This window comes from Manis javanica, chromosome 1, assembly GCF_040802235.1.
Source record: "Manis javanica isolate MJ-LG chromosome 1, MJ_LKY, whole genome shotgun sequence".
Lineage (NCBI taxonomy): Eukaryota > Metazoa > Chordata > Mammalia > Pholidota > Manidae > Manis > Manis javanica.
The window spans coordinates 162,670,065-162,693,674 of record NC_133156.1 but is presented as its reverse complement, the minus strand read 5'-3'; the positions used below and the strand labels follow the sequence as shown (position 1 = coordinate 162,693,674).

The window sequence follows — 23,610 nt, the reverse complement described above, 5'->3', positions numbered from 1 at the left end:
AGCTTCCCTGTTTTAGGAAGGTGATAAGGTGTACAGGTGGTGCACATGTGTCTAGTTTGGTGTACATCACCTGGGTGTCACGTGGCACACATGTGATTAAACATCCCCAGGGGAGTCTGGAATCAAACTCATTGCTTCACTGAAATGTATGAATATTTATACAAAATGGGATAAATAAAGATTATTAATAGCCTCACATCAGCTCAAATCTGGTTGGGCTGCCAAATGAGTTTGCCCCAAACTTAGAGGAAAAAAAAGAACTTTTGTTTTAGGGCTTTCTGGACTTGGAGATTGTGTGTGTAGCTAGGATTGTACCCAGAGGTACAGAGGAAATCCCCCCAGATGCCCTTCCTGTGGGGTGAGGAGGTGCCCTGAGGTGGCCTTTTCTCAGCTGGGAGGCTGCCCTGCCCCACGAGCTATTGGGGGAGGCACGTTGGCACCTAATCTCACGCGGGAGCCCTGAGTAAGGTGGAGGATGGTAGACGAGCCTGCAGGGCCTGGTGGTCGGGAGGGAAGTGAGTCTTCTGAGCTGTTCCCCTCTGTGCAGGGGAGGAGGGGAGTGGAGACCAGTGGAGACCAGTGGGTCTGTGCCCAGCCTCCCAGAAAGGCTAGAGACCTGTGGCTGGGCTCACAGGGGTTGGGTGTCCTGTGAGCTGCTCTGACCTGCCCCCATCCCTCACTGCCTGTCCCCCTCAAGGGCCTGGCAGCAAAGGGTTGACCATGACCAGACGGTCCAGGCGGAGTTTGGAGGAGGGTAGCTGGTGAGGTCAGCGAGCAGAGGGACATGCCTCAGACAGGAAGGGAGCCTGGACGGAGGGCTGCCTGTGGGAGGAGGCCAGCAGGAGCGGCGGTCCCACAGGCAGTCTGTCACTGGGTCTGGGGAGCTGGGTGTCCCCACATGCCCTCCTGCCCTCCGGGGCCTCTGTCCTGTGGCTGGGGTATCTCCAGTCTGCAGGTGCTCTCTTAAGCAGTCTTGTGTTCCTCTTGGTAGATCTGCCGCCGCCTTAACGGGGTCCGGTTCACCAGCTGCAAGAGCGCCAAGGACCGCACAGCCATGTCGGTGACGCTGGAGCAGTGCTTGATTCTGCAGCATGAGCATGGCATGGCCCCGCAGGTCTTCACGCAGGCCCTGGAGTGCATGCGCAGGTGAGTCCGTCGCCCCCGCCGCCCGGCGCCGTGCAAACTGCAGACTAGCCGGCCCGCACTGCCCCGGGCTCCCTGCCAGCCCCGGACGCGGCAGCCAGGCTCTGGCTTGGCTCTGGAAAGTTCTAGATGGATGTCTACAAAGTCAAACTATTGGCACTATCAAATTGAGACAGTGTTCTCAGTCAAGGGGGACACAAAAGAGCTAGCAGTCCCCTTGGCAGGATGGCCGGAAGGTGAGAGACTCTGCTGCTTAGGGGTCAGAGTCACGTGGGAGCTCACGCAGCTGAGCGGAGGTGGCGACGCCAGCCTTCCCGTGCCCCCGGCCTGTTGGGCCCGCCTCAGGGCCGAGTGCCCCCAGCAGGCACCTGCCATTTGCCTCTTGCTCATCTCTGAAAACCTGAGGGAAGCGGGCGCGTCTGCAGGTTGCACTGGTTGCTCCGCTTCTTCTCTAGCGGTGGACACAGTTCGCTTTATGAGCAAGTGTCAGATGAGTGTTTTCTGGTAACGGTAGCACCCCTCCCACCTGTCCGTGTGCCATGGCCACCTCACCCTGATGACGTTCTGATTCTGAGGCAGCAGGCGTGTTTGCAGATGAAATCCGGGACTAAACTGTCTGCTGTTGATCGATGCCTTGTTCCAAGCACTGCTGGGGAGCACCTTACCTCACATACTGAAAGAAAGGATAAGAAACCTGCTTTTCCCGTCTTCCTCAATGTAGTCACCAATGCTGTTACAGTCTCATCTCCAACAGTCACTCCTACTGAATGTTCTGCATCATTTGTCCTCTCACCAAATTCTTTAAAGCGTTCAATTCTCTTATCCTTTCTGTATGTTTCTGCCTTTTGACCGTCTCACAATAATGCACAAAAGCGATGCCTGGCTCCTGCCTCTTGATGATAGCATTTTGTTAAACCGGAACTATTTTGTCCTTGTTTTGTCTTTCCAAGTTCATCAGAATCTGTTATTTCAGGGCCGCCTGCTTATGCTCTCTTAGGAAGTTCACCACCTCCCTGCCCTTCGCCTCAGGGAAGCAGTGGAGGCTCAGGGGCGCTGCCTTTGCTCTGCTGTCTAAGGACCTGTCCTCACAGAGTCCTCCAGCCCTCCAGGCTCAGGGGCGCTGGTGCTGTGGGGGTGATGGGACCTGGGCTTCCAGCCACTTCTGTGCCGTTAGCTGCCCAGGTGGAATGCAGGCCCTTGCCAGCAAAGAAACAAGAAAAATGGAGGAGGAAGACCTGTGGTTGTCAGACCAAATGTCAGGGTCAGGTCCATTCAGAAGACCAGGCCCTCAGTTAGGTGTATGGTGGATGTGCAGACCTCTGGCCAGTCTTAGCTTCTTGAACAAGTTGATTGAGAACAACAATTCGTGTGAGTGCGCGTGAGCACCAGGTCTCAGGAGATCAGGGAGAAAGTGCTCCTTAGAGAGCCCCGCATCTCTGGCTGGTGGCCCGCCAGCAGGTTGTGTGTGCAGTACCCACACGTGCGCAGAGCAGCTGCTGTGCAGACAGCCCACAGAGGACTTCTTCCACCCTCTGCCATATACGTAACTGATATTACATGTAGGAAAATCAGAAAATGTGGATAAGCCCTTACACCAGTTGTTCTTAACACATACACTCCCCACACACACCACAAAAAACTCTTGTGTTCCTGTTGTGAGCAAGTAACAGTGCCAACCTCCAGATACCTACTCTTTCAGAACATGTATGTGCGGGCATAAGCACGGTTAATCCACACCTTGGTTGACCAGTCCCTGAATAATACACAATACAGAATACATGCATGCACAAACAAATGCAGTTACATGTACAGTCCTGCCTACCACTGTAGCCTGTTTTTTTCATTTTACTGTCCTGTGGGCATTTTTTCAGGCCTATAAATACAGACCATCTCATTTTCAGTATACCACTTTGCCGTCACTGCAGATTCACGCCGTGTGTGCCTTTTCAGCAGTGAGTGTCCCTATGTACCTCCTGTTCGCATTTGCCCCTTGGTTCCTCAGGTTAGAAAGCACACACCTGCGTAAGGGCTTTAAGAGATACCGGCAGATGGCTCCCATACCGGGCACGCTCCACCCCGCTCAGTGCCTGCTCACCTCCCTGTCGCTCCCGTGAGCGCCTGCCGGGCTGTGAAGTTGGGTTGTTTTCCTGTATCTCAGAAAGGGACTGTCCTCTGTGGGAACAGGCGCATCTCCGGCCTCCCTCTGCCTCTCTGAACCCCCCACCCACCTCCAATCATGGATGTTTTTTTCAAGTTTCTTAATTTATGGTTTTCTGAATTTTCTAAAATCTCTGCAGTGAATATGTATTACCTTTATAATCATTTAAGAAGTTTTTAAAAAACACCACTTGATCCCACTTCTCCTCTGTGGTCCCAGAACCCTCGTGGCACCAGCCCCGGGCACTGTGCCCTCTGCTGCCTTGTCCACCTGACCGTGCAGCCTCGCAGGCTCTCATATCGTGCTGCTCACACCTGACTTCCCCCACAAGGGGAAGACTTGTATCTGTTCATAGAGCAGAAGCCTGGATGGCAGCATCACTAGCCAGTGTTCTGGCTGCAGTGGGGCCAGGACCTGTGTTTTAGCCGAGAGCCCTGAGGATGCAGCAGGAGATACTGGCCACACCCTGGAGTGCAGGAATGCATTTTGGTCCTCTTGCTTTCTGCTTGCATCTTACCAGACAGAGGAGTAGAGCATGCAGGCCGGGTGTGGGGTGAGAAGAGCTGGGTGTGGGGAGGGGCAGTGCTGACACTCTGGCTGTCTACTTTCTGGAGCCCAGGCTGAGTAGTGGCAGTGCTGTGCTAGCAAATGTTCAACCATCAGCTCTCTGTCTGCACAAGCAAAAAAGCCCTGATCTATAGCATTTGCCAGTTTCTGTGGCATAAATACTCCCACTGGAGCCTATTTGAACCTACCAGTGGGACACCATGGGACACGGAGTAGGAAGAGTCATGTGGACTTGGCTCTTGCGCTGTCCACGCCAGTTCCAGCTCCTCATCCCTGATCCAGGCCCTGAAATGACAGGAGTGGGCCTTCCTAAGAGCCACAGTGACCCCCTCTCCAGACTGCCCTGGCTGGGGACGTGACAGTCCAGTGCTTGCAGCATGGAAAGTACTCCCATCACGATGGGACATTCCCAGCAGGGCCATTCCCAGGCTTCCAGGTTCCACTAGGAAAACCCAGGAGGACTTGGCTTGAACCAGGAGCCCTGGCCCTCCTGCCTACCCATCTCCACCGTGTCCTCACAGGCCATCTCCTGTATCCAGGCAGCTCTGCTTTGTGTCACCATTGTCACTTTGGTGGACATGCAGAGAGGACATGGCGCAAGAGCCGTCTCACCTCCGTGCATTTCTTCTGTCCTACCAAAAGGGGAAACGATCCTAAATTTCTGGTGTGAGTTTGGTTGGATTTCATTCTTGGGGATCATCATGTAGACAATACCTGGAGCAGGTGGAGACAGTAGGCACTTCTGCCCTGCCGCTGCTTAACCTGGGACCAGGGCGGGTGTGGTGAGGCTGCGCGTGGGCGCTCCTTAGAACAGTGGTGTGGCTGGAATGGTTCATCAAGAGGCAGCTTGTTCAAACCCGCTGCACCTCCCCTGTTCAGGCATGTGTGAGACGGCCAAAGCCCCCAATGGTTCTTCATGTTCAGCTTGCTTTCTGAACCATGTTGTCGCAGCATGTGAGAGCGTGGTGGGGCAGCATGCACCTCAGCTTGGCCAGCCGAGAGAGAACATGGAAAACCATTTAGTCAACCTACATGTGTTCGTTTTCAGTAGACTACAGTATTTTTTCTTATTTTCACTTCTCTTTCTCTCCTTTCTTCTTGTAACTGTGCTGGTTTTGTTTTGTTATTCCTTTTACACCCTTTCCTGCATATCATCTTTTCTTTTGTTGAGGCTTCATTCCATTTTTTTTTTAATCTTATCTTTTGGTTCTCCTCTTTTTTCCACACTTTTGATAAAATCCATTGCATGTGTCCCTCTTTTTTCTTTATTTCCTTTCCTCTTTTCTTTTCCTTTCTCCCAAACCTTTTCCTTTTCACAGCATTGGAACACGGGAGGTAGTCACCCAGAAGAACTTGAGTGGCCTGGCGCCCATCCGAGACTTAAGACTAGATCCCAGCCTCCTCTGTTCCATCCCCTTATTAGCTCTGAGCCCCAATTTACTGATTGTGTGGCTCTTCCTGAGCATAGCATACCTGGTGACCAAATTGCGTTGCAAATGATTATCATTACGAAATATTCATAATAAGTCACAAGAAAAACAAAAGTGCCAGAATCCGTCCAGCCACCGTGTACCTAACTGGACAGAAGGAGTGTGTCAGAGCGTGTTCCACCAAGAACTATCTCATGCCTTACAGTTTGATGTATTTTGTTCTGAACTGTAAATATCTGCCAATTATTTCACTGAGAGGTATTGATCATTTAAATTCTGCAGAGTTTTCAGTGCTTGTAAGATGTTCTTACAGCACCCGGTTACTGCATTGTTTAGCCGGCCTGGAATTACTTGTACCAAATCTCTTACTTTCTGATGTAAAACTATTTATTACCTGTATATCTCCTTTGCCCTGTTTCCAAGAGAAAGGAAATCTGTCTGAAAAGAATTTGTATATTTGATACTACTATTTAACTGTACTGCTAACCTTTCTTTCCTTTTGAAGAGAAATGAAAAGAAAAGGATAGATGTTTTGTAACTGGCTCACCTAGAAAAACCTATTTAATAGGACATGTACTTTCTGCTTTCATTTCAAAGCGTAGTCCCTCAAATTATAGTAGCAAACAGTTTGCAGAATCATAACATTTCCTTATGTTTATTCTTTCCGACTTGAGATGACACAAAGCTGTGGTACAATTGCACATTGTACCAAGTCAGGCACAAAAAAAAAATAACATATCGCATGTGACTTTAGGTTTACTCTATTAAATCTTTAAGGATCATTAAAACTGATTCAGGAAATGCATATAGTAACAAAAGGCTGTTAAAGTTAGATACATTTATTCTTCTTGAAATAGCGTTTTTCATCTCAGAACTTGCATCTTTAATTTCAGATTTTAAAGTCCAGACATCTTTTCTCTTTTACAAATCAAATGTGGTTAATAATGAAAAAAGAAGGCAAAGAAATATGATAAAAAAAATGAGATCTAACTTTTGGGCAGTTGAGCCACATGGAGCTGAGAGGAAGAGTTGCTTTGGTTCCTGCTATTATCACTCTTAATTTTAAGTACATGTCCATAAAATGGCATGACTTGTAACACTCACATTTGTCAGAAGGGTAACTGTGCACCTGTAAAGGTAACAATAAATTAGGGTAAAGTTCCACAGACCCTGTATGAGAAATATTCAGGGGCTTCTCTGTTTTCTAGTTCAAATTGTATTGTGCTTCCTTTTACCTCTAGCTGGTTCCCTGTGCACTGAATGTTATGAAAGTGGATTTCTTTTTACCAGTCTAGAAAACTGGAGTGGATTTAGAGAAGCTGTCTTTTTAGGAAGCATCACACCCATGCATGCACAGAAACCCAGTCCACTACAAGATCTGGCCTCTGTGGCTCTTCCCCAAGATGTCAGAATTTATTCTGGGATTTCTCTGGTTTGGTGTCAGATCTGAGTCCGGGTTCTGGGAACTGTAGAAGCACTTGGCAGTAAAGGACAAATGTCAGACTCAGACCAAACTAATAAACGGAAGGCTGTCCTCCTCACACCCCAAGATGTCCTTGTTGCCTAGCCCTCCTGAACACGGCAGGGCCCAGGGCAGGTGGCACGCCTGCAGGTGGATCCGGTTCACTCTGTCTTTTCTCGGACAAGGGCGGTGGCTGCCCTGGGGCACAGCTCCTGGGGTGCCTCCGTGGGGAGCCTCTCACTGAATGCCAAGGGGCTGGCGATGTTGAGTCGCAGCAGCATGACGTCAGTCACTAGATGAGGCCTGTCCAAGTCTGTGGTTCTTAGGGAGATGCACTCCCCATTCGCCTGCCTTCACGTTGAGCTATGTGTCCACTAAGATCATTATGTTTATTTGATTTAAAAGTAGTAGAGTCCACAGGCCCTGCTCTGTTCAACGTGCTTCTCATGCCCCCGGGGGGTGGCACCTGCTGGCATCCTCCTGCTGTCAGGGTGGAGACTGTGCTCGGAGGAGGGAGGCCCTCTGACTAGACAGCGCTGCCCCCTCCTCTCTGGGCCCGGGGGTGCTTCTGTGACACTCTCCAGAGGCTCCTCCCAGGGCCGCCTTGCAGCCAGCTAGGGGAGGCCCTCCGGGGGCCCCATGGGCACCCCGGCCTGCCCCTCGGCTGCCCTGGTGCCGGCCAGGCCTTTCTGCTCCATGTGGGTTTGGCTGCTAGGTTGAGGGAGAAATGGGTGGCAGGGGGAGAGGATAAAGTTCTTTATTTTTCTCTCTCGGAGCTGGGTCAAAAGGCACTCCATTTTGGCACTACAGTCCTTAGGCCTGGCTTGAAAGAGTGCACCATGAGATCAGCATAGGCTGTTGGTTGTAGTTGTTTTTCTTTAGGATATCTAAGAGAGGAGACCTGGTCCACTTGCCCTTTGTGCTGTTTTAATATCCCTAATGCTTTTTCCTTGTGAAATCAGGCTAAATATATATCCACAGTCTTTTCTGCTTTAGTAAGAAATAGGCAGCATGAAACAAAGATGGGAAGATGATTCAAGAAGGGAGTCATTGCTGTCTGGCGATGGTGTTCAGGTCCTGTAAGGTGATGCTGGTGCTGAGACTGAGTAGACGTGCAGGGTCACTCAGGCACCGAAGCGTGGATGATGCCCGCCGAGGGGGAAAGCCAGGCATCCCTACAATTAGGTGTCAGGTGGGCCTCCATTCTCAGTTTTCATTTAAATAATGGGTGTCCTTGAAAAGAAATAATTTATGGATATAATAAAAAATAATCACATAGTTTTGAAACAATTAAATCCCTCTTTCGAAGTCTGTCCAAGACCTTCTCAGTGTATGTTACTGACCCCTAAAAACGGCCCAGCCAGTGCGACCGCCACAAGTGCCCTGCTTAGGACGCAGGCTGGCCCCGCAGCGGGAGGCCGGTTTCCACGGCTTGCCCACCCCGGCCCGGGGGCCGAGCCTGTCTGCACATGCAGTGACAGTGTTGGCACCAGAGTAGCCTCAGTGGACACATTTTGTAAATTCAAATTCAAATTTTCCTTAAAAATTAAGTTGAAAGTGTAATCTTGATTCTAATTTCATGTATACTGCATTCAGCCAACTAAACCAGTAATTACCTAATTTAAGGTGTAAATAAAAGATAATGTCAATGTTCACAAACTCTTCTTCTTTGCTGCTCAAAGCAGTTTGACATTAGTAGTGACAGACAGTTTTTGAGAAGTGGGTATATCTCTCTATATATGGAGAAGCCACATCTGAAGAGTCCAGTAACTTCTAGAGTCAACAGGACAAACTGTGCATGGGAACCTAGCTTCTGCTTAAAATGGAATTATATTTTTAATCTGAGCATTGGATGTCAAACAAACGTGATCATTGTTTATCCTAGAGGCTCCTTGCCGAACGGTCGAGGCGTTGAGCTCAGATGACATGCATCTAGCTGAGGGCTTCAGGCTCTGGTGACAAGAAAACATGAGTCGCTAAACTGCTTAATAACAAGCAGGTGGATGCTTTTCTAAAATTCCTGAGCTTATCTTTTGAATAAAATCACTGTCTTACTCAAAATATTTTACATGTTCTTGATAATGAGATAAAATCATTTTCACTTTAGAGGCTTGAGCAAATGCCACTGATATTTTTTTAAAATGCATGACATAATGGTCTTCATACAATTTGAAATGTTTTTTTTTAAATCACTGTTTCTTGGTAACTGCAAATTTTACATCTCATAAGGGGATTTTGTACTAAATTTGATACTAATTGATCTTAGAATAATATAGTCTTAGAATAATATAAAAATACAAAGTTATACTGTGCTGCCGGAAGTCATTATATTTAGGATCACTTTTGTTAATTTGATGTCTGCACCAGAACATTGCCCAGAGAACCCTCCTGATGCACTCCTTGGGGGATGCGAGGCCTGCCTGATGGCTCCTCCTCCTCCTCCTGTTCAGCATTGGCTTGTGCCCACGGGGTTGCCATGACAACCCTCCAGCAAATGCAGCAGGGGACTCAGGTTCTCGGGGGAAGGGCACCTGTGGGCTGTCCCTGGCTCAGTGGCTCTCTAGAGAGAGGTAACTACAAACGAGGACAGCCCACCTTGGAGAAGTGGCTGGCTGCCGCCAGACCTGGGTGGGGCCAGCCCTTTACAGTACTCCAGCCCTGCTGGCCATGCACTCATTGTGCAGCTGTCCATTAGGCCTCCTCGATTGCTCTGCACCCAGGACAGCTGTCACCTATGCGGAGGTGGTGTGTTAGAGTAGACTTCTCAGCCAGATGGCTGGCTTTGCTACATGTTGAATTCTCCAAGGAAAATCAGCATTTTTGAATTTGAGGTTCATTAATGGCTTAAAGGCAGCTCTTAAATGTCTTTGGTAAGCACGTTATTTCTTTTTCCATTTAATTTGCTATTTAACAGAACCTTTGAACCCCTGGTTAGGACAGAACCCTCAAATAACTAGACATGAAATACATAAAACCATTAGCTTAAAAAAAAGTTTGCTTGCGCATAGATACAGCGCTGCTTTTGGAAATGCGAATCCCGCAGTCCCATAAGCTTGTGTCCGTCTCTGTGCTTCTTAACTGCCTTGTTCAGAACCCCGCCATCTTATGTGTGTATTGTTGTAAATGAGTCCAGCACCCATGTAAATTAATCAACCTTTTTTTTTAACGCTATGAATATAATCAGTTCATTTCATCTTAGTTTAAGTCTTTTCTTTTTTCCTTTTTTACTGCTGTCATTTCTTGTGCTTGTTTTTTCCCCAGTGAGGGTTGTCGAAGAGAAAATACAATGAAGAATGTTGGAAGTCGCAAATATGCGTTTAATTCCCTGCAGCTGAAGGCTTTCCCCAAGCATTACAGGCCTCCCGAAGGGACTTACGGCAAAGTTGAAACATGAACACACGGTTTCCTCTAATTAGCTGTTACATAATTAATGTGGGTACCCTCTAGTGGCATATATGAATTCTTCAAGAAGACCTGAAGGATTGGTTTTTATTTTTGTGTTTTAAAAAATAATTCACTTAAGAGTCTATGGAACATGTTTTTTTCGGTCGAAATCAGTAGGAGGTAATGTGTGGCTCGGTAGCGTGGCTAGTAACCACTGCCCCTTTAAATAGCCTTCAGCGTAACCACACAGGTACCACCCACAGTTACCTACGTGAACCAAGCTAGGTATGTCTGAAACGCTAAAGGACTTTTTTAAATGCCCACTTAGGCAGCTGCTCACTTAGCATATTTTTCTACTGAGTAACTCAGAATTAAGCATTGAATTTCAATCTACTTTTTAAAAATCTGAATGTATGTGAAACAGTAAATCATATGTTAAATAAATGGATCTTGAGCAGAGCAATCAACGTTAAATGTTTACTTCAGTTCTGGGAAAGAAGCTAGCTCTGGCTCCTGCAGTGACAGCCAGTGGTTCTAAGGAAGTATCCTGATACCATGGGTGAAACCTGAAATTGAAGTAAAGGTTGCTAAATCAGCCTGAGCTAAAACTCTTAGCTGATCACATCAGCAAAGACACCCCCACATGGGAGATGGCGGGCAGGGTGTCTGCTGGAGAAGGTGAAGCCGGCTGCCTGCTCTTCTCTGAAGCTCCCGTCCAGTGCCCCCTGCACGCCTCCCCTCCTCCGGATGTGGGGTTGTCCCCACCCCAGGGCCTTGTGTGTGGGATGTCTGATGCCTTGCAGACAGCAGAAGGGATTTATGCGGCTGCTAGTGGAAGCCTGGATACTTTCAGGACAGATGTCCTTTTGTGGGTTTCCCGGCTTCTTGTCTTCTAAAAGACAATGCAGTCATGTTTGAGTCTGATGAACGTCTCTTGTCTTAGGTTTGCAGTAACTGTTACTGTCCTCTTCTCATTCTGTTATGTAAGATAACTACTGAGAATGTTGAAACTATCTCCTAAAATGAGATTTTGAAAGGGATTAATGGGCCATAAAACTTAGGAATTTCATAGAAAATTATGTCTGGTCATCTGTTATTAGATGATGATGAGTCTTATCTGCACAGAGCAGAGGTTTTTTTTCTTAGTTTATATGTTTTATCAATTCTGTTTATCATGATTATTATGTTTACATATTATTTAAAAAGCTGTATAAGAAATACATGTGGCACACATTCATGATGCTGATCCTAATGATTTGTGAACCTTTAGGAAATCCCTACATCTAAAATTCTAGATATTATTTCTTGGGCTCCATGAGAAATGCCACTTGGAGATGTAACAAATGTGGGCCTGAGGCAGGGACAAGCCCACCCCTTGGCAGGGATAGAGAGTGGGTGGGCATCAGGTGAGGGGTGAGCTGGATGGCCCTCCGGACCCCTTCCTACTCAGAATTCTGTCAGTGTGCAGACAGAGCCTCCGTGCTTCCACTGCCACTGGTGCCTGCTGTGCGGAGAAGTCCCACTGTAGAGTGTGACTGGTGTGGGGGACTTGTCCCTGTGGGATGGTGCAGCTCCTGTCCCTCCCTGGCTACTGGCTCCACCGTGGAGGGCAAAGCAAGAAACACTTGTCCAGGAAATTGCTGAGGTGGTGGCAGCAGCTGGTGTCAGATTCTCTGGCTGTCAGCCCCTGTTTGAAGGCAGTTCTAGTATGGCCAGTTCTGCCTTTCACCTCTCCACCATTTCGTGTAATTTTTTTAACATCTGTATACTTCCATCTTTCCTCATTTTAATCACTACCTCCTTAAAAATTCCCTTTGTCTTTTTAAATTAAATGTTACCCATATTGTTTTCAGTTGTTTTTTTCATCTGAAGAGCATTAAATACCTGCATTTACCAAAAGGGAATATCGCAAATGCTGTCATCTGCTAGCAGCTTTGCATGTAGCACCTTTACATGAGCTCTTTCCCAGTTTTGGCTTCATCCATGGGTCCCTGTAAAACCCTGAGTCTTGGCTAGTCACGTAGGAACTGTTCGGTTTTGGTGCTGTGTCTGGGCCACTCCAAGGGGCATCAGCACTCGCCCAGCACCAAGCCGTCTGCCCTGTGGCCAGCGGCCCCGCAGCACCTGCGAGCGAGAGACTTCACAGCTGTCCAGCATAGTTTACAGGTTACTGAAAAGCAGAGGTTCTGTCCAGTGTCCCTTATAAGGCCCCCACTTCAAAAGAAATGTTGAGTCCCACTGAAGACCTGGGATGTGATGTGGATTCTGTCAGTGTCTGGTGGCATTTGCCTTTGGTTTCCTTTTAAAATGTACAAATGTTGTATAATAGTTTTGTCCCTCCACAATTGTATTTGCCACACTTAGTGCATTAAAGTACTTTTATTTATTTGTTTTGGGCAGTATTAATATATATAACATACAGTTACTGTTTTATATATTCTTAGCTCATTCAAAGCCATGTATGCTGTAAATGTGCTAGTCTTTAGAATGACAAGTAATAAATAACTGACAAGAACATTAAACCTGCTCTTGCCTGATTCATTGTTATGTTAGGAGAACTAGTTCTGTGGCCAGCATCTGACTAGACCGTCATTGGTGAGCACTGTGTTGATTTTTCTCAGCACTTCTAAACTCAATGTTTCTAAACATGGGGCCATGAAAAACTTGTTTTATAGCCTGTTTTCACTTTAATTGATACAACTTAAGACAGACCCAAGTCCAGCCCTGTTTTGCCACTCACTCGCTGGTGACTGAGCAAGTTGCTTGCCCTCTCTGAGCCTTGGGTGCTTTTCTGTATGTGTCAAGTGTGGACACAGTGGGGCACTTACAGCAGTTGTGAGCTGCCTTGGCATTAAGTGTTCTTAAAAGACAGCTGTTGTTACCGTCCTATGTCCATAAACGTGGTCTGTGTCTTCCCTGTGGGTCGCCTGGTCATCCTTTGGATGACTTGCTAAAAGGCAGCTCTGTTAATGGTTGACTTCTGGTTAAAACTGAGACAGTGTCTTGCTCCTCTGTACCTTTTTCTTGGTACACGTGCTCCCTGATTTCCCTTGGATCAATTCCTGGCAGTGGAAATGAACAATGAAAGGATCATTTAAATGTAAAATTTTTGAATTAGTATTACCAAAGTACCCCCAGAAAGTTTGCTTCCAACTGCAGCACATGCTGTTTCCCTTTATTCTCACTGATGCTGGAAAGGGCGCCTTGTTTCAGTTTCCATTTCTTTGTTTGCTGCAAAAACTGAGCATCTTTTATCTTTTATACTTTTACTGATATTTCTACTTATGTGACTTCACTGGCATGTTGGTCTTCCTCATATTGATTAAGTGTATTTAATATACAGTATATTAACCTGTCCCGTGTATTGTTTTGAAGCCTGTCGGTTGTCTTTCGGCTTTGTTGATGGCGGGTGTGTGTGTGGGGGGGGCGGTATAGAGAAGTTACGCATTTTTATGTAGTCAAAGATACCTTTTATTTTTGATGCTTGTTCTGAAATCAAGCCCTGGCTTCACCACTGAATGTGGCAGACAGGCACCCCTGTCCTTGCCCCTGGAGTGGGCATGGTGCCAAGCACTCACAAGGGGCTGACCGCACTAGTCCATGCCCCTTCGCCATTCTGTGCCAAGACTTAGCAAATGGGATATAACTCTTATTTTTATTATAGCTATCACGACGCCAGCTAAGGCAGCTTCCCAAGAGTGTAGGGTAAGAATATCCACTGTTCAGATTCCCCTTTGGACCCCTGCTGTGCCTCAGCACCACCTTTCCAATGATCCCTTCCATCACCGGCTCCCAGAGGGCCTTTCCAGTGCATCCAGGCTGGTCTGTATTCAAATATAATAGACGTTTATGGTGCTGTCATTGTATTGTACCATTTGAGACAAAACTAACTGAGACGGAGGGGATAGGAAGGAGGAATGTGTTCAGACGCAGAAAGGTGCAGCTCTTAGCTGCTCCTCCTCCTCCCACTCGCCCCTCCCGGGGCTTCTGCAGTCTCCCCACTGGTGGTCCTCAGACCATCCCTCCTCCAGCTGCTTGTCCTCCACCCACCAACATCACGGTGTCCCCTAGGTTTCTCTCCATGCCTTTCTTCTATCTCACTTCGATTGCTCTTCCTGAAAGGTCTGCACCATTCCTTACTCACCAACTTTCTAGGTCCATCCCAGACTCTCTAGGTCCAGATTCATCTAAACATCCAGCCACCCCAGTCATTCTAATGGAGGGTCTCTTGGTGCCTCAGGCATGTCAACGCCAAACTTCTGCATTCCCTCCTGCAAGCTGGCCGAGCCCTCCTCTGACAAAGGACCCCCACCTTCCACCCTGTGGCGTCTTCTTTCTTCTCATCCCATCAGCCACTAAGATCTGTCATTCTTCAACCTCATAATCCTGTCCACACAGCCCTGATCTATGTCCTGTCCCTCTATCTGGACTACCACCCCTCAGCCTTCACATGCCTCCTTCAAGGCTGCATTTCAGGCAGAGATTGCCCCCCTCTATGGCAATCTCTCTCCACAGAATAAGCTGGCTCCTTAAAAATTTTTCCCCTCATTAACTTTTGAATATATGACAGATACATATACTGTCCACGTTACTTTTACTTTGTTCAAATGTTACTTTCTGTTCACAACTGCAAATGCAATACCTGAAACAACAGTGCTACTCAAAAAAATTTACTGAATGAAAAGATGAATAAATTCTTGAGGGGTTATTCAAATGAAATTTTCCTATTTCGGCACTAGACCACGTTGCTTTTCTTATAAGTAATCTATATTCCAAACACATCACAAGGAGCTAAATTCAACAGAATCAAGGGTGAAGGCAGAATTAAGAGCAGAGTGTGGGAGACACTAGGCAGTGGCTTTCTCTTAGGGGTGATCAGGAGCATCTCTGAGGAGAGTCAGGTGTTACGGGAGGTCTGCACAATGGTCTGTTGATCTGTATGGTAGGTACATGATGATTCACGTTATAGTTATTAACAATAAACAAATAACCTACGCACGTTTCTGTATGTCCATTATATTGGATAATGAAAATCACATTAGCCCATCATTCAGTGAACAATTTGAAAATTCAGACCTAACCAAAGACACAAAAGTCTTGTACACTGAAAACTATAAAATGCTACTGAGAAATTAAAGAAGGCACCAATAAATGGAAAGACATCCTGTATAAATGGACTGGAAGACTTCATGCTGTTAAGATGCCAATACTATCTAAAGTGATCTACAGCCTCCGTGTACTCCCTGTCAAAATCCCAATGGTGATGTTTGTAGAAATAGAAAACTCCATCCTAAAATTTGTAAGGACTCTCAAGGGACTCCAAAGAGCCAAAACAATCCTGAACAAATCTGGAGATCGCACACTTCATGATTTCACAAGTTATTATAAAGCTACAGTAATTAAAACTGTGGAACTGGCACACAGACAGGCAGACCAATGGGATAGAACCAAACCCAAAAATAAGCCTTGACAAATATAGTCAAAATGGTCTTTGATGAGAGCGCCAAGACCATTCAATGAGGAAAGGACAGTCTTTTCAAAAAATGATACTGAGAAACTGGATGTCCACATGCAAATGAATGAAATTGGACCCTTACCTACACCATACACAAATCAACTCGAACTAGATCAAAGACTTAAACATAAGAACTAAACTAGACAACTCCTAGAAGAAAAGTTAGGGGAAGAGTGGCGTTGGATTGAGCAATGATTTCTTGGATGTGACACCAAAAGCACAGGCAACAAAAGTAAAAACACTGTACTACATAAACATTTAAAACTCAAAGAACAAAAGAACACAATCAGCAGAGTGAGGAGAAATGGGAGAAAATGCCTTCAAATCATAAATCTGACAAGGGGTTAATATCTAGAATATGCAAAGAACTCCTAGAACTAAACAACAAAAAAGCAAACAACTGTTTCTAAAAAGGGGCAAAGAACTTGAATAAACATTTCTCCAAATATTTACAAATGGCCTATAAACACATAAATGATGAAATGATGCTCAGTATTGGAATGGCGTTTGCCAGACATCAGGGGAACAGAGTAATAGGGAGCTGTTTAATGGGTATAGAGTTTCAGTTTTGCAAGATGAAGAGTTCTGGAGACTGACTGAATAAAAAGGGGATACTTAACACTGATGAACTACATGCTTATGTGTATTTCACCACAACTAAGAATTAAGAATATATAGTTATGTGTATTTTACCACAACTAAGAATTAAAAACATATAGTTACAAATAAAGATACTATGAATTATTTTTTAAGTGGGTCATAGACTTACATGTAAGCTAAACTGTAAAACTCTTAGGTGAAAACATAACACTAAATTTCCATAAGCTTGGGTTAGGCAACAGTTTTCTTAGTACACCAAAAGGAAAAACAGGTAACTTGGAATTCACGAAAATTAAAACCGGTGCTTCAAAAGACAGCATCAAGAAGTGAAGACAAATCAAATTGGGAGAAAACATTTGCCAATCATTTTATCTTTAAGTACCTTGTATACATAATATATAAAGAACTCTTACAACTCAGCTGAAAAATGGACAAAGAATGTACACATTTCACCAAAGATAAATGACTAGCCAATAAACTGGTAAAAATGTGTTCAGCATCATTAGCCATTAGGTAAATGCCAATCAAGATCCCAAATAGATAGTACTTCATACCTAGTAGAATGGCTATAATCAAACAGATCAAAGATATCAACTGTTATGTGGAAAAATGGAAATCCTCATTAAGTTGCTGGTGGGCACGTAAAATGGGGTGGCTGCTGTGGAAAAGCTTGGCAGTTCAGCAAAATATTAAAGTTGGAGTTATCACATGACCCAGTAATACCACTTTTAGGTATATACCCTAGAGAAGCTAAGCATATGTCCATGCAAAACTTATTCACGAATGTTCATAGCATTAGTCATAATAGCCCCAAAGTACAAACAAACCAAAATCCATCGACTGACAAGTAGATAAATAACATGGTATATCTATATTATGGAGTATTATTCAACAATAAAAAGGAATAAAATACAAATAGATGCTACATATGGATGAAGCTTGAAAATGTGGGCAGTGAAAGTGTCACAAAAGGCCACCCATAATCTCATTTGTATGACATGTCTGGCACAGGCAAATCAAAGACACAGCAAGAACATCTATGGTTGCTGGGGTGGGGAGTAACTATTCACGGGGATAGGGTTTCTCTTTGGGGTGATTCAAATGTTCTGGAATCAGAGAGTGGTGGTGGTTTGCACAACTTTGTGACGAAGAAAAAAACAACTGAACTATTTAAGGGTGAATTTTATGGTAAGTTTCTCCAAATGAAGATTTTGATAAAGCTGTTACTAAAGTAAAAGATACGGTTCTATAAAATAATTTGAGTTTCTTACTGAAGTTATGTTTAATAAAAATTCTAACACTTAAATAGATATACAAGAGTTATTGAAAAAAAAAATGAATCATTTTCCTTTTCCCAGTGACACACAGCAGGCCTCAGTGATGTTCTGCTATAGTGACCGTACTGGTGCACAATTCCCACAAGTTAGGTGAACCTTTAGAAAAGCAAATAAGAAAAACATTCTCAAAATGGCAGCATGAGTAGGGTGGTGAATCTCCTCCCAAAACCATATATATTTTGAAAATACAGCAAATACAGCTTTTCCTAAAAGAGTGACTGGAAGATAGAGTATATGAGCCAGGCTACACCTGCAAGAACCCAACATCTTATGGAAAGGGTAAGATACAAAGCCGTGACCTGGCAGCACCTGAGCACTCCTCCTACCCCAGCTCACCGGCGGGAGGAAGGGAATCAGAGTGGGAAGGGAGTGGAAGCAAAGGACTGCTGAATAACCAGGGAGCACAGACACACATTGCCTGGTGCACTGGATATTGGAAGAGCGGAAAAGCAAGGCCCGAGGTTGAGACTGCAAACAGGTTCCCACGGCTGGCTGCCCCGGGACAAAAGAAAGGCATTTTAAAAGTCTTAAAAGGGACAAGGGTTTAACAGGTGGACAAAAAATCATCCTGGCACACTCAGCCCAGCAGGCTGGGAACTTTAAGGAACTTCAGGTGCCCTAACCCCCTGGGTGACAATACAGTTCCAAATGCCCTGGCGGTAATAAGCAGCCGGCCGTTCCTTCCCCCAACACCAGCACTGCAAGCAAACCAGCTGACCCGCCATTGCTGCGGAACAGCTGGGGAGCAGCCCCGCCTACAGTAACCACACAGCTTAGCATAGAGGTTGCTCCCTGTGTGCAGCTGACCAGCACAGACAATGGAGACTGGCGCAGAGTCCGGCAGGCACAAAGAGGCTTTGTTCTTGCAGCAGAACACACGCCACTCACCTGCAAGACCCGCCAGTGCCCTAGGCCATCCCGAGGGCCGCCCCGCCCATGGCAGCTTGGGATGAACCCAGAGGCTCCTTCCTGTGCATGGTTCACCAACACAGACAGTGGAGATTGGGAGGCACAAAGGGGCTCTGCTCTTGCGGCAGAACACATGCTGCTGGCCTGTGACCCCTGCTATTGCCCTAGGCCATCTCGAAGGCAGCCCTGCCCATGGCAGCTCAGGGGATTAACCCAGAGGCTGCTCCGTGTGTGCAGGTAACTGGCACAGACAGTGGAGACAGGCAAGGCGAACAGCAAGCAGGAAGGAACGTTGTTCTCCCAGCTGACATGTGCCACTTGGTGGCGAACACTTCCATTGCCATGAAAAGATGGAAGAACTTGTTCAGTCCAAAATACCTCAAACAATAGAGATAGGGCTGGTGAGACTGAAATCACCAGTCTTCCTGAAAAAGAATTCAAAATAAAAGTCATAAGCATGCTGATGGAGCTACAGAGAAATATTCAAGAGCTAAGGAATGAATTTAGGAGGGAAATAACAGAAATGAAACAAACAATGGAAGGATTTAAGAGCAGACTGGATGAGGTGGAAGAGACTGTTAACAGAATAGAAATCAGAGAACAAGAATACAGAGAAGCTGAGGCAGAGAGAGATAAAAGGATCTCTAGGAATGAAAGAATATTAAGAGAACTGTGTGACCAATCCAAATGGAAAAATATTTACATTACTGGGGTACCAGAAGAGGAAGAGAGGAAAAAAGGGGATAGAAAGTGTCTTTGAAGAAATAATTGCTGAAAACTTCCCCAATCTGGAGAAGGAAATAGTCTCTCAGGCCATGGAAGTCCACAGATCTCCCAACACAAGGGACCCAAGGATGACAACACAATACATGTAATAATTAAAATGGCAATGATCAAAGACCAGGACAGAGTATTAAAAACAGCCAGAGAGAGGAAAAAGATCACCTACAAAGGAAAACCCATAAGGTTACCATCAGACTTCTCAGCAGAAACCTTACAGGCCAGAAGAGAATGGCATGATATACTTAATGCAATGAAACAGAAGGGCCTCAAACCAAGAATACTGTATCCAGGAGGATTATCATTTAAATTTGAAGGCAGGATTAAACAATTCCCACATAAGCAACAGTTGAGGGAATTTGCCTTCCATAAACCATCTATCTCTACAGTGTATTTTAAAGGGACTGCTCTACATGGAAGTATGCCTAATGCTAAATAGCTGTTACCAGAGAAAATAAAACCACAGCAAAGAAAGTAGACCAATCACATACTAACTAAAGGAAAACTAAAATCAGCTCTCCACAAAATCAGTCAAGGGAAATACAAAGAGTACAGAATAAAACACCTAACATATAAAGAGAGGAGGAGGAAGAAAAAGGAGAGAAAGAATCATCAGACTGTTTTTATAATAGAGTAATAAGTGAGTTAAGTTCGATGGTTAGATAGTAAAGAACCTGCCCTTGAACCTTTGGTAACAACGACTCCAAAGCCTGCAATGGCAATAAATACATATTTATCAATAATCACCTTAAATGTAAATGGACTGAATGCACCAATCAAAAGACAGAATAATAGAATGAATAAAAAAGCAAGAACCATCTATAGGCTGCTTATAAGAGACTCACCTCAAAACCAAAGACATGCACAGACTAAAAGTGAAGGGATGGAAAAAGATATTTCATGCAAACAATACGGAGAAAAAAAGCAGGAGTTGCAGTACTTCTATCAGACAAAATAAACTTCAAAACAAAGAAAGTAATGAGACAAAGGAGGACATTACCTTCTTTGGGTAATGATAAAGGGGTCAGTCCAACAAAAGGATATAACCATTATAAATATCTGTGCACTGAACACTGGAGCATCTACATATGTGAAACAAATACTAACAGAATTAAAGGAGGAAGTAGAATGCAATGCATTGATTTTTGGAGACTTCAACACAACACTCACTCCAAAGTATAGATCAACCGGACAGAAAATAAGTAAGGACACAGAAGCACTGAACAACACACTAGAACAGATGGACCTAACGGACATCTACAGAACTCTACACCCTAAAGCAGCAAAACACAAATTCTTCTCAAGTGCACATGGAACATTTTCCAGAATAGACCACATACTAGGCCACAAAAAGAGCCTCAGTAAATTCAAAAACACTGAAATTATACCAACCAACTTCTCAGATCACAAAGGTATAAAACTAGAAATAAGTTGTACAAAGAAAACAAAAAGGCTCACAAACACATGGAGGCTTAAAAACACACTCCTAAATAATCAATGGATCAGTGACCAAATTAAAACAGGGATTAAGCAATATATGGAGACAAATGACAACAACAGCACAAAGCCCCAACTTCTGTGGGATGAATTGAAGGTACTTCTAAGAGGAAAGTATATAGCAATTGGGGCCTATTTAAAGAAAGAAGAACAATCCGAAATGAATAGTCTAAATTCACAGTTATTGAAACTGGAAAAAGAATAACAAATGACGCCCAAAGTCAGCAGGAGGAGGAACATAATAAAGATCAGAGAAGAAATAAATAACACTGAGAAGAATAGAACAATAGAAAATATTAATGAAACCAAGAGCTTGTTCTTTGAGAAAATAAACAAAATAGATAAACCCTAGCCAGACTTCTTAAGAAAAAAAGAGAACCTACACACATAAACAGAATCAGAAGTGAGAAAGGAAAAGTCACGACAGACCCCATAGAAATACAAAGAATTATTAGGGAATACTAGGAAAATTTATATGCTAACAAACCGGATAACCTAGAAGAAATGGAAAACTTTCTAGAAAAATACAACCTTCCAAGACTGACCCAGGAAGAAACAAAATCTAAACAGACCAATTACCAGCAATAAAATTGAATCAGTAATCAAAAAACTACCCAGAACAAAATACCCAGACCAGAGTGATTGACTGCTGAATTTTATCAGACATTTAGAAGACTTAATACCCATTCTACTTAAAGTTTTCCAAAAAATAGAAGAGGAGGGAATACTTCCAAACTCATTCTATGAAGCCAGCATCACTCTAATACCAAAACCAGGCAAAGACACCACAAAAAAAGAAAACTACAGACCAATATCCCAGATGAACATAGATGCAAAAATATTCAACAGAATACTAGCAAACCAAATTCAAAAATACATCAAGAGGATCATGATCAAGTGGGATTCATCTCAGGGATGCAAAGATGGTACAACATTTGAAAATCCATCAATATCATCCACCACATCAACAAAAATGACAAAAACCACATGATCATTTCCACAGATGCTGAAAAAGAATTCAACAAAATTCAACATCCATTCATGATAAAAACTCTCAAAAAAATGGGTATAGAGGGCAAGTACCTCAAATAATAAATCCCATATATGACAAATCCACAGCCAACATAGTATTTGACAGCAAGAAGCTGAAAGCTTTTCCTCTAAGATCGGGAACAAGACAAGGATGCCCACTCTCCCCACTGTTATTCAACATAGTACTGGAGGTCCTAGACACGGCAATTAGACAACACAAAGAAAAAAAGGCATCCAGATTGGTAAAGAAGAAGTCAAACTGTCACTGTTTGCAAATGACATGATATTGTACATTAAAAACCCTCCAGAATCCACTCCAGAACTACTAGATCTAATATCTGAATTCAGCAAAGTTGCAGTATATAAAATTAATACACAGAAATCTGTGGCTTTCCTATACACTAACGATGAACTAGCAGAGAGAGAAATCAGGAAAACAATTCCATTCACAATTGCATCAAAAAGAATAAAATACCTAGGAATAAACCTAACCAAGGAAGTGAAAGACCTATACTCTGAAAACTACAAGATCCTCTTAAGAGAAATTAAAAGAGGACACTAGTAAATGGAAATTCATCCCATGCTCTTGGGTAGGAAGAATTAATATTGTCAAAATGGTCATCCTGCCTAAAGCAATCTACAGATTCAGTGCAATCCCTATGAAAATACTGAGAGCATTCCTTAATGAACTGGAAGAAACAGATCTAAAATTCATATGGAACCACAAAAGACCCCAAATAGTCAAAGCAGTCCTGAGAAGGAAGAATAAAGCAGGAGGGATCTCGCTCCCCAACTTCAGGCTCTACTACAAAGCCACAGTAATCAAGACAATTTGGTACTGGCACAAGAGCAGACCCGTAGACCAGTGGAACAGAATAGAGAGTCCAGATATTAACCCAAGCATATATGGTCAGTTAATATATGATAAAGGAGCCATGGATATACAATGGGGAAACGACAGCCTTTTCAACAGCTGGTGTTGGCAAAACTGGACAGCTACATGTAAGAGAATGAAACTGGATCACTGTCTAACCCCATACACAAAGTAAACTCAAAATGGATCAAAGACCTGAATGTAAGTCATGAAACCACAAAACTCTTAGAAGAAAACATAGGCAAAACTCTCTTGAATATAAACATGAGCCACTTCTTCATGAACATATCTTCCTGGGCAAGGGAAACAAAAGCAAAAATGAACAAGTGGTACTGTATCAAGCTGAAAGCTTCTGTACAGCAAAGGACACCATCAATAAAAGAAAAAGGCATCCTACAGTATGGGAGAATATATTCATAAATGGCATATCTGATAAGGGGTTGACATCCAAAATATATAAAGAGCTCACACACCTCAACAAACAAAACACAAATAATCCAATTAAAAAATGGGCAGAGGATCTAAGACACTTCTCCAAAGAAATTCAGATGGCCAACAGGCACATGAAAAGATGCTCCACATCACTAATCATCAGAGAAATGCAAATTAAAACCACAATGAGATATTACCTCACCGCAGTTAGGATGGCCACCATCCAAAAGACAAACAACAAATGTTGGGGAGGATGTGGAGAAAGGGAAACCCTCCTACACTGCTGGTGGGAATGTAAATTAATTCAACCATTGTGGGAAGCAGTATGGAGGGTCCTCAAAAAAGTAAAAATAGAAATACCATTTGATCCAGGAATTCCACTCCTAGGAATTTACCCTAAGAATGCAGGAGCCCAGTTTCAAAAAGACATACGCACCCCTATGTTTATCGCAGCATTATTTACAGTAGCCAAGAAATGGAAGCAACCTAA

At 44.2% G+C, this 23,610-nt stretch overlaps 1 protein-coding gene across 14 annotated transcripts in view; it reads left to right on the top strand.

Moving 5' to 3' along the window:
- The window catches only part of INPP4A (inositol polyphosphate-4-phosphatase type I A), a 179,162-nt gene that overhangs the window by 133,076 nt on the left and 22,476 nt on the right, over positions 1-23,610 (top strand). For 8 of the 14 annotated variants that reach the window (XM_036994596.2, XM_036994609.2, XM_036994601.2 and 5 more), the window contains 2 exons: positions 992-1,146; positions 5,188-12,666. In XM_036994596.2, coding sequence (XP_036850491.1) covers positions 992-1,146; positions 5,188-5,368 — 336 coding nt within the window. In that variant the 3' untranslated portion in view covers positions 5,369-12,666. Of the gene's footprint in view, positions 1-991; positions 1,147-5,187; positions 12,667-23,610 lie in introns of those variants that run through there. The other 6 variants (XM_036994610.2, XM_036994608.2, XM_036994600.2 and 3 more) reach the window with 2 other exon arrangements.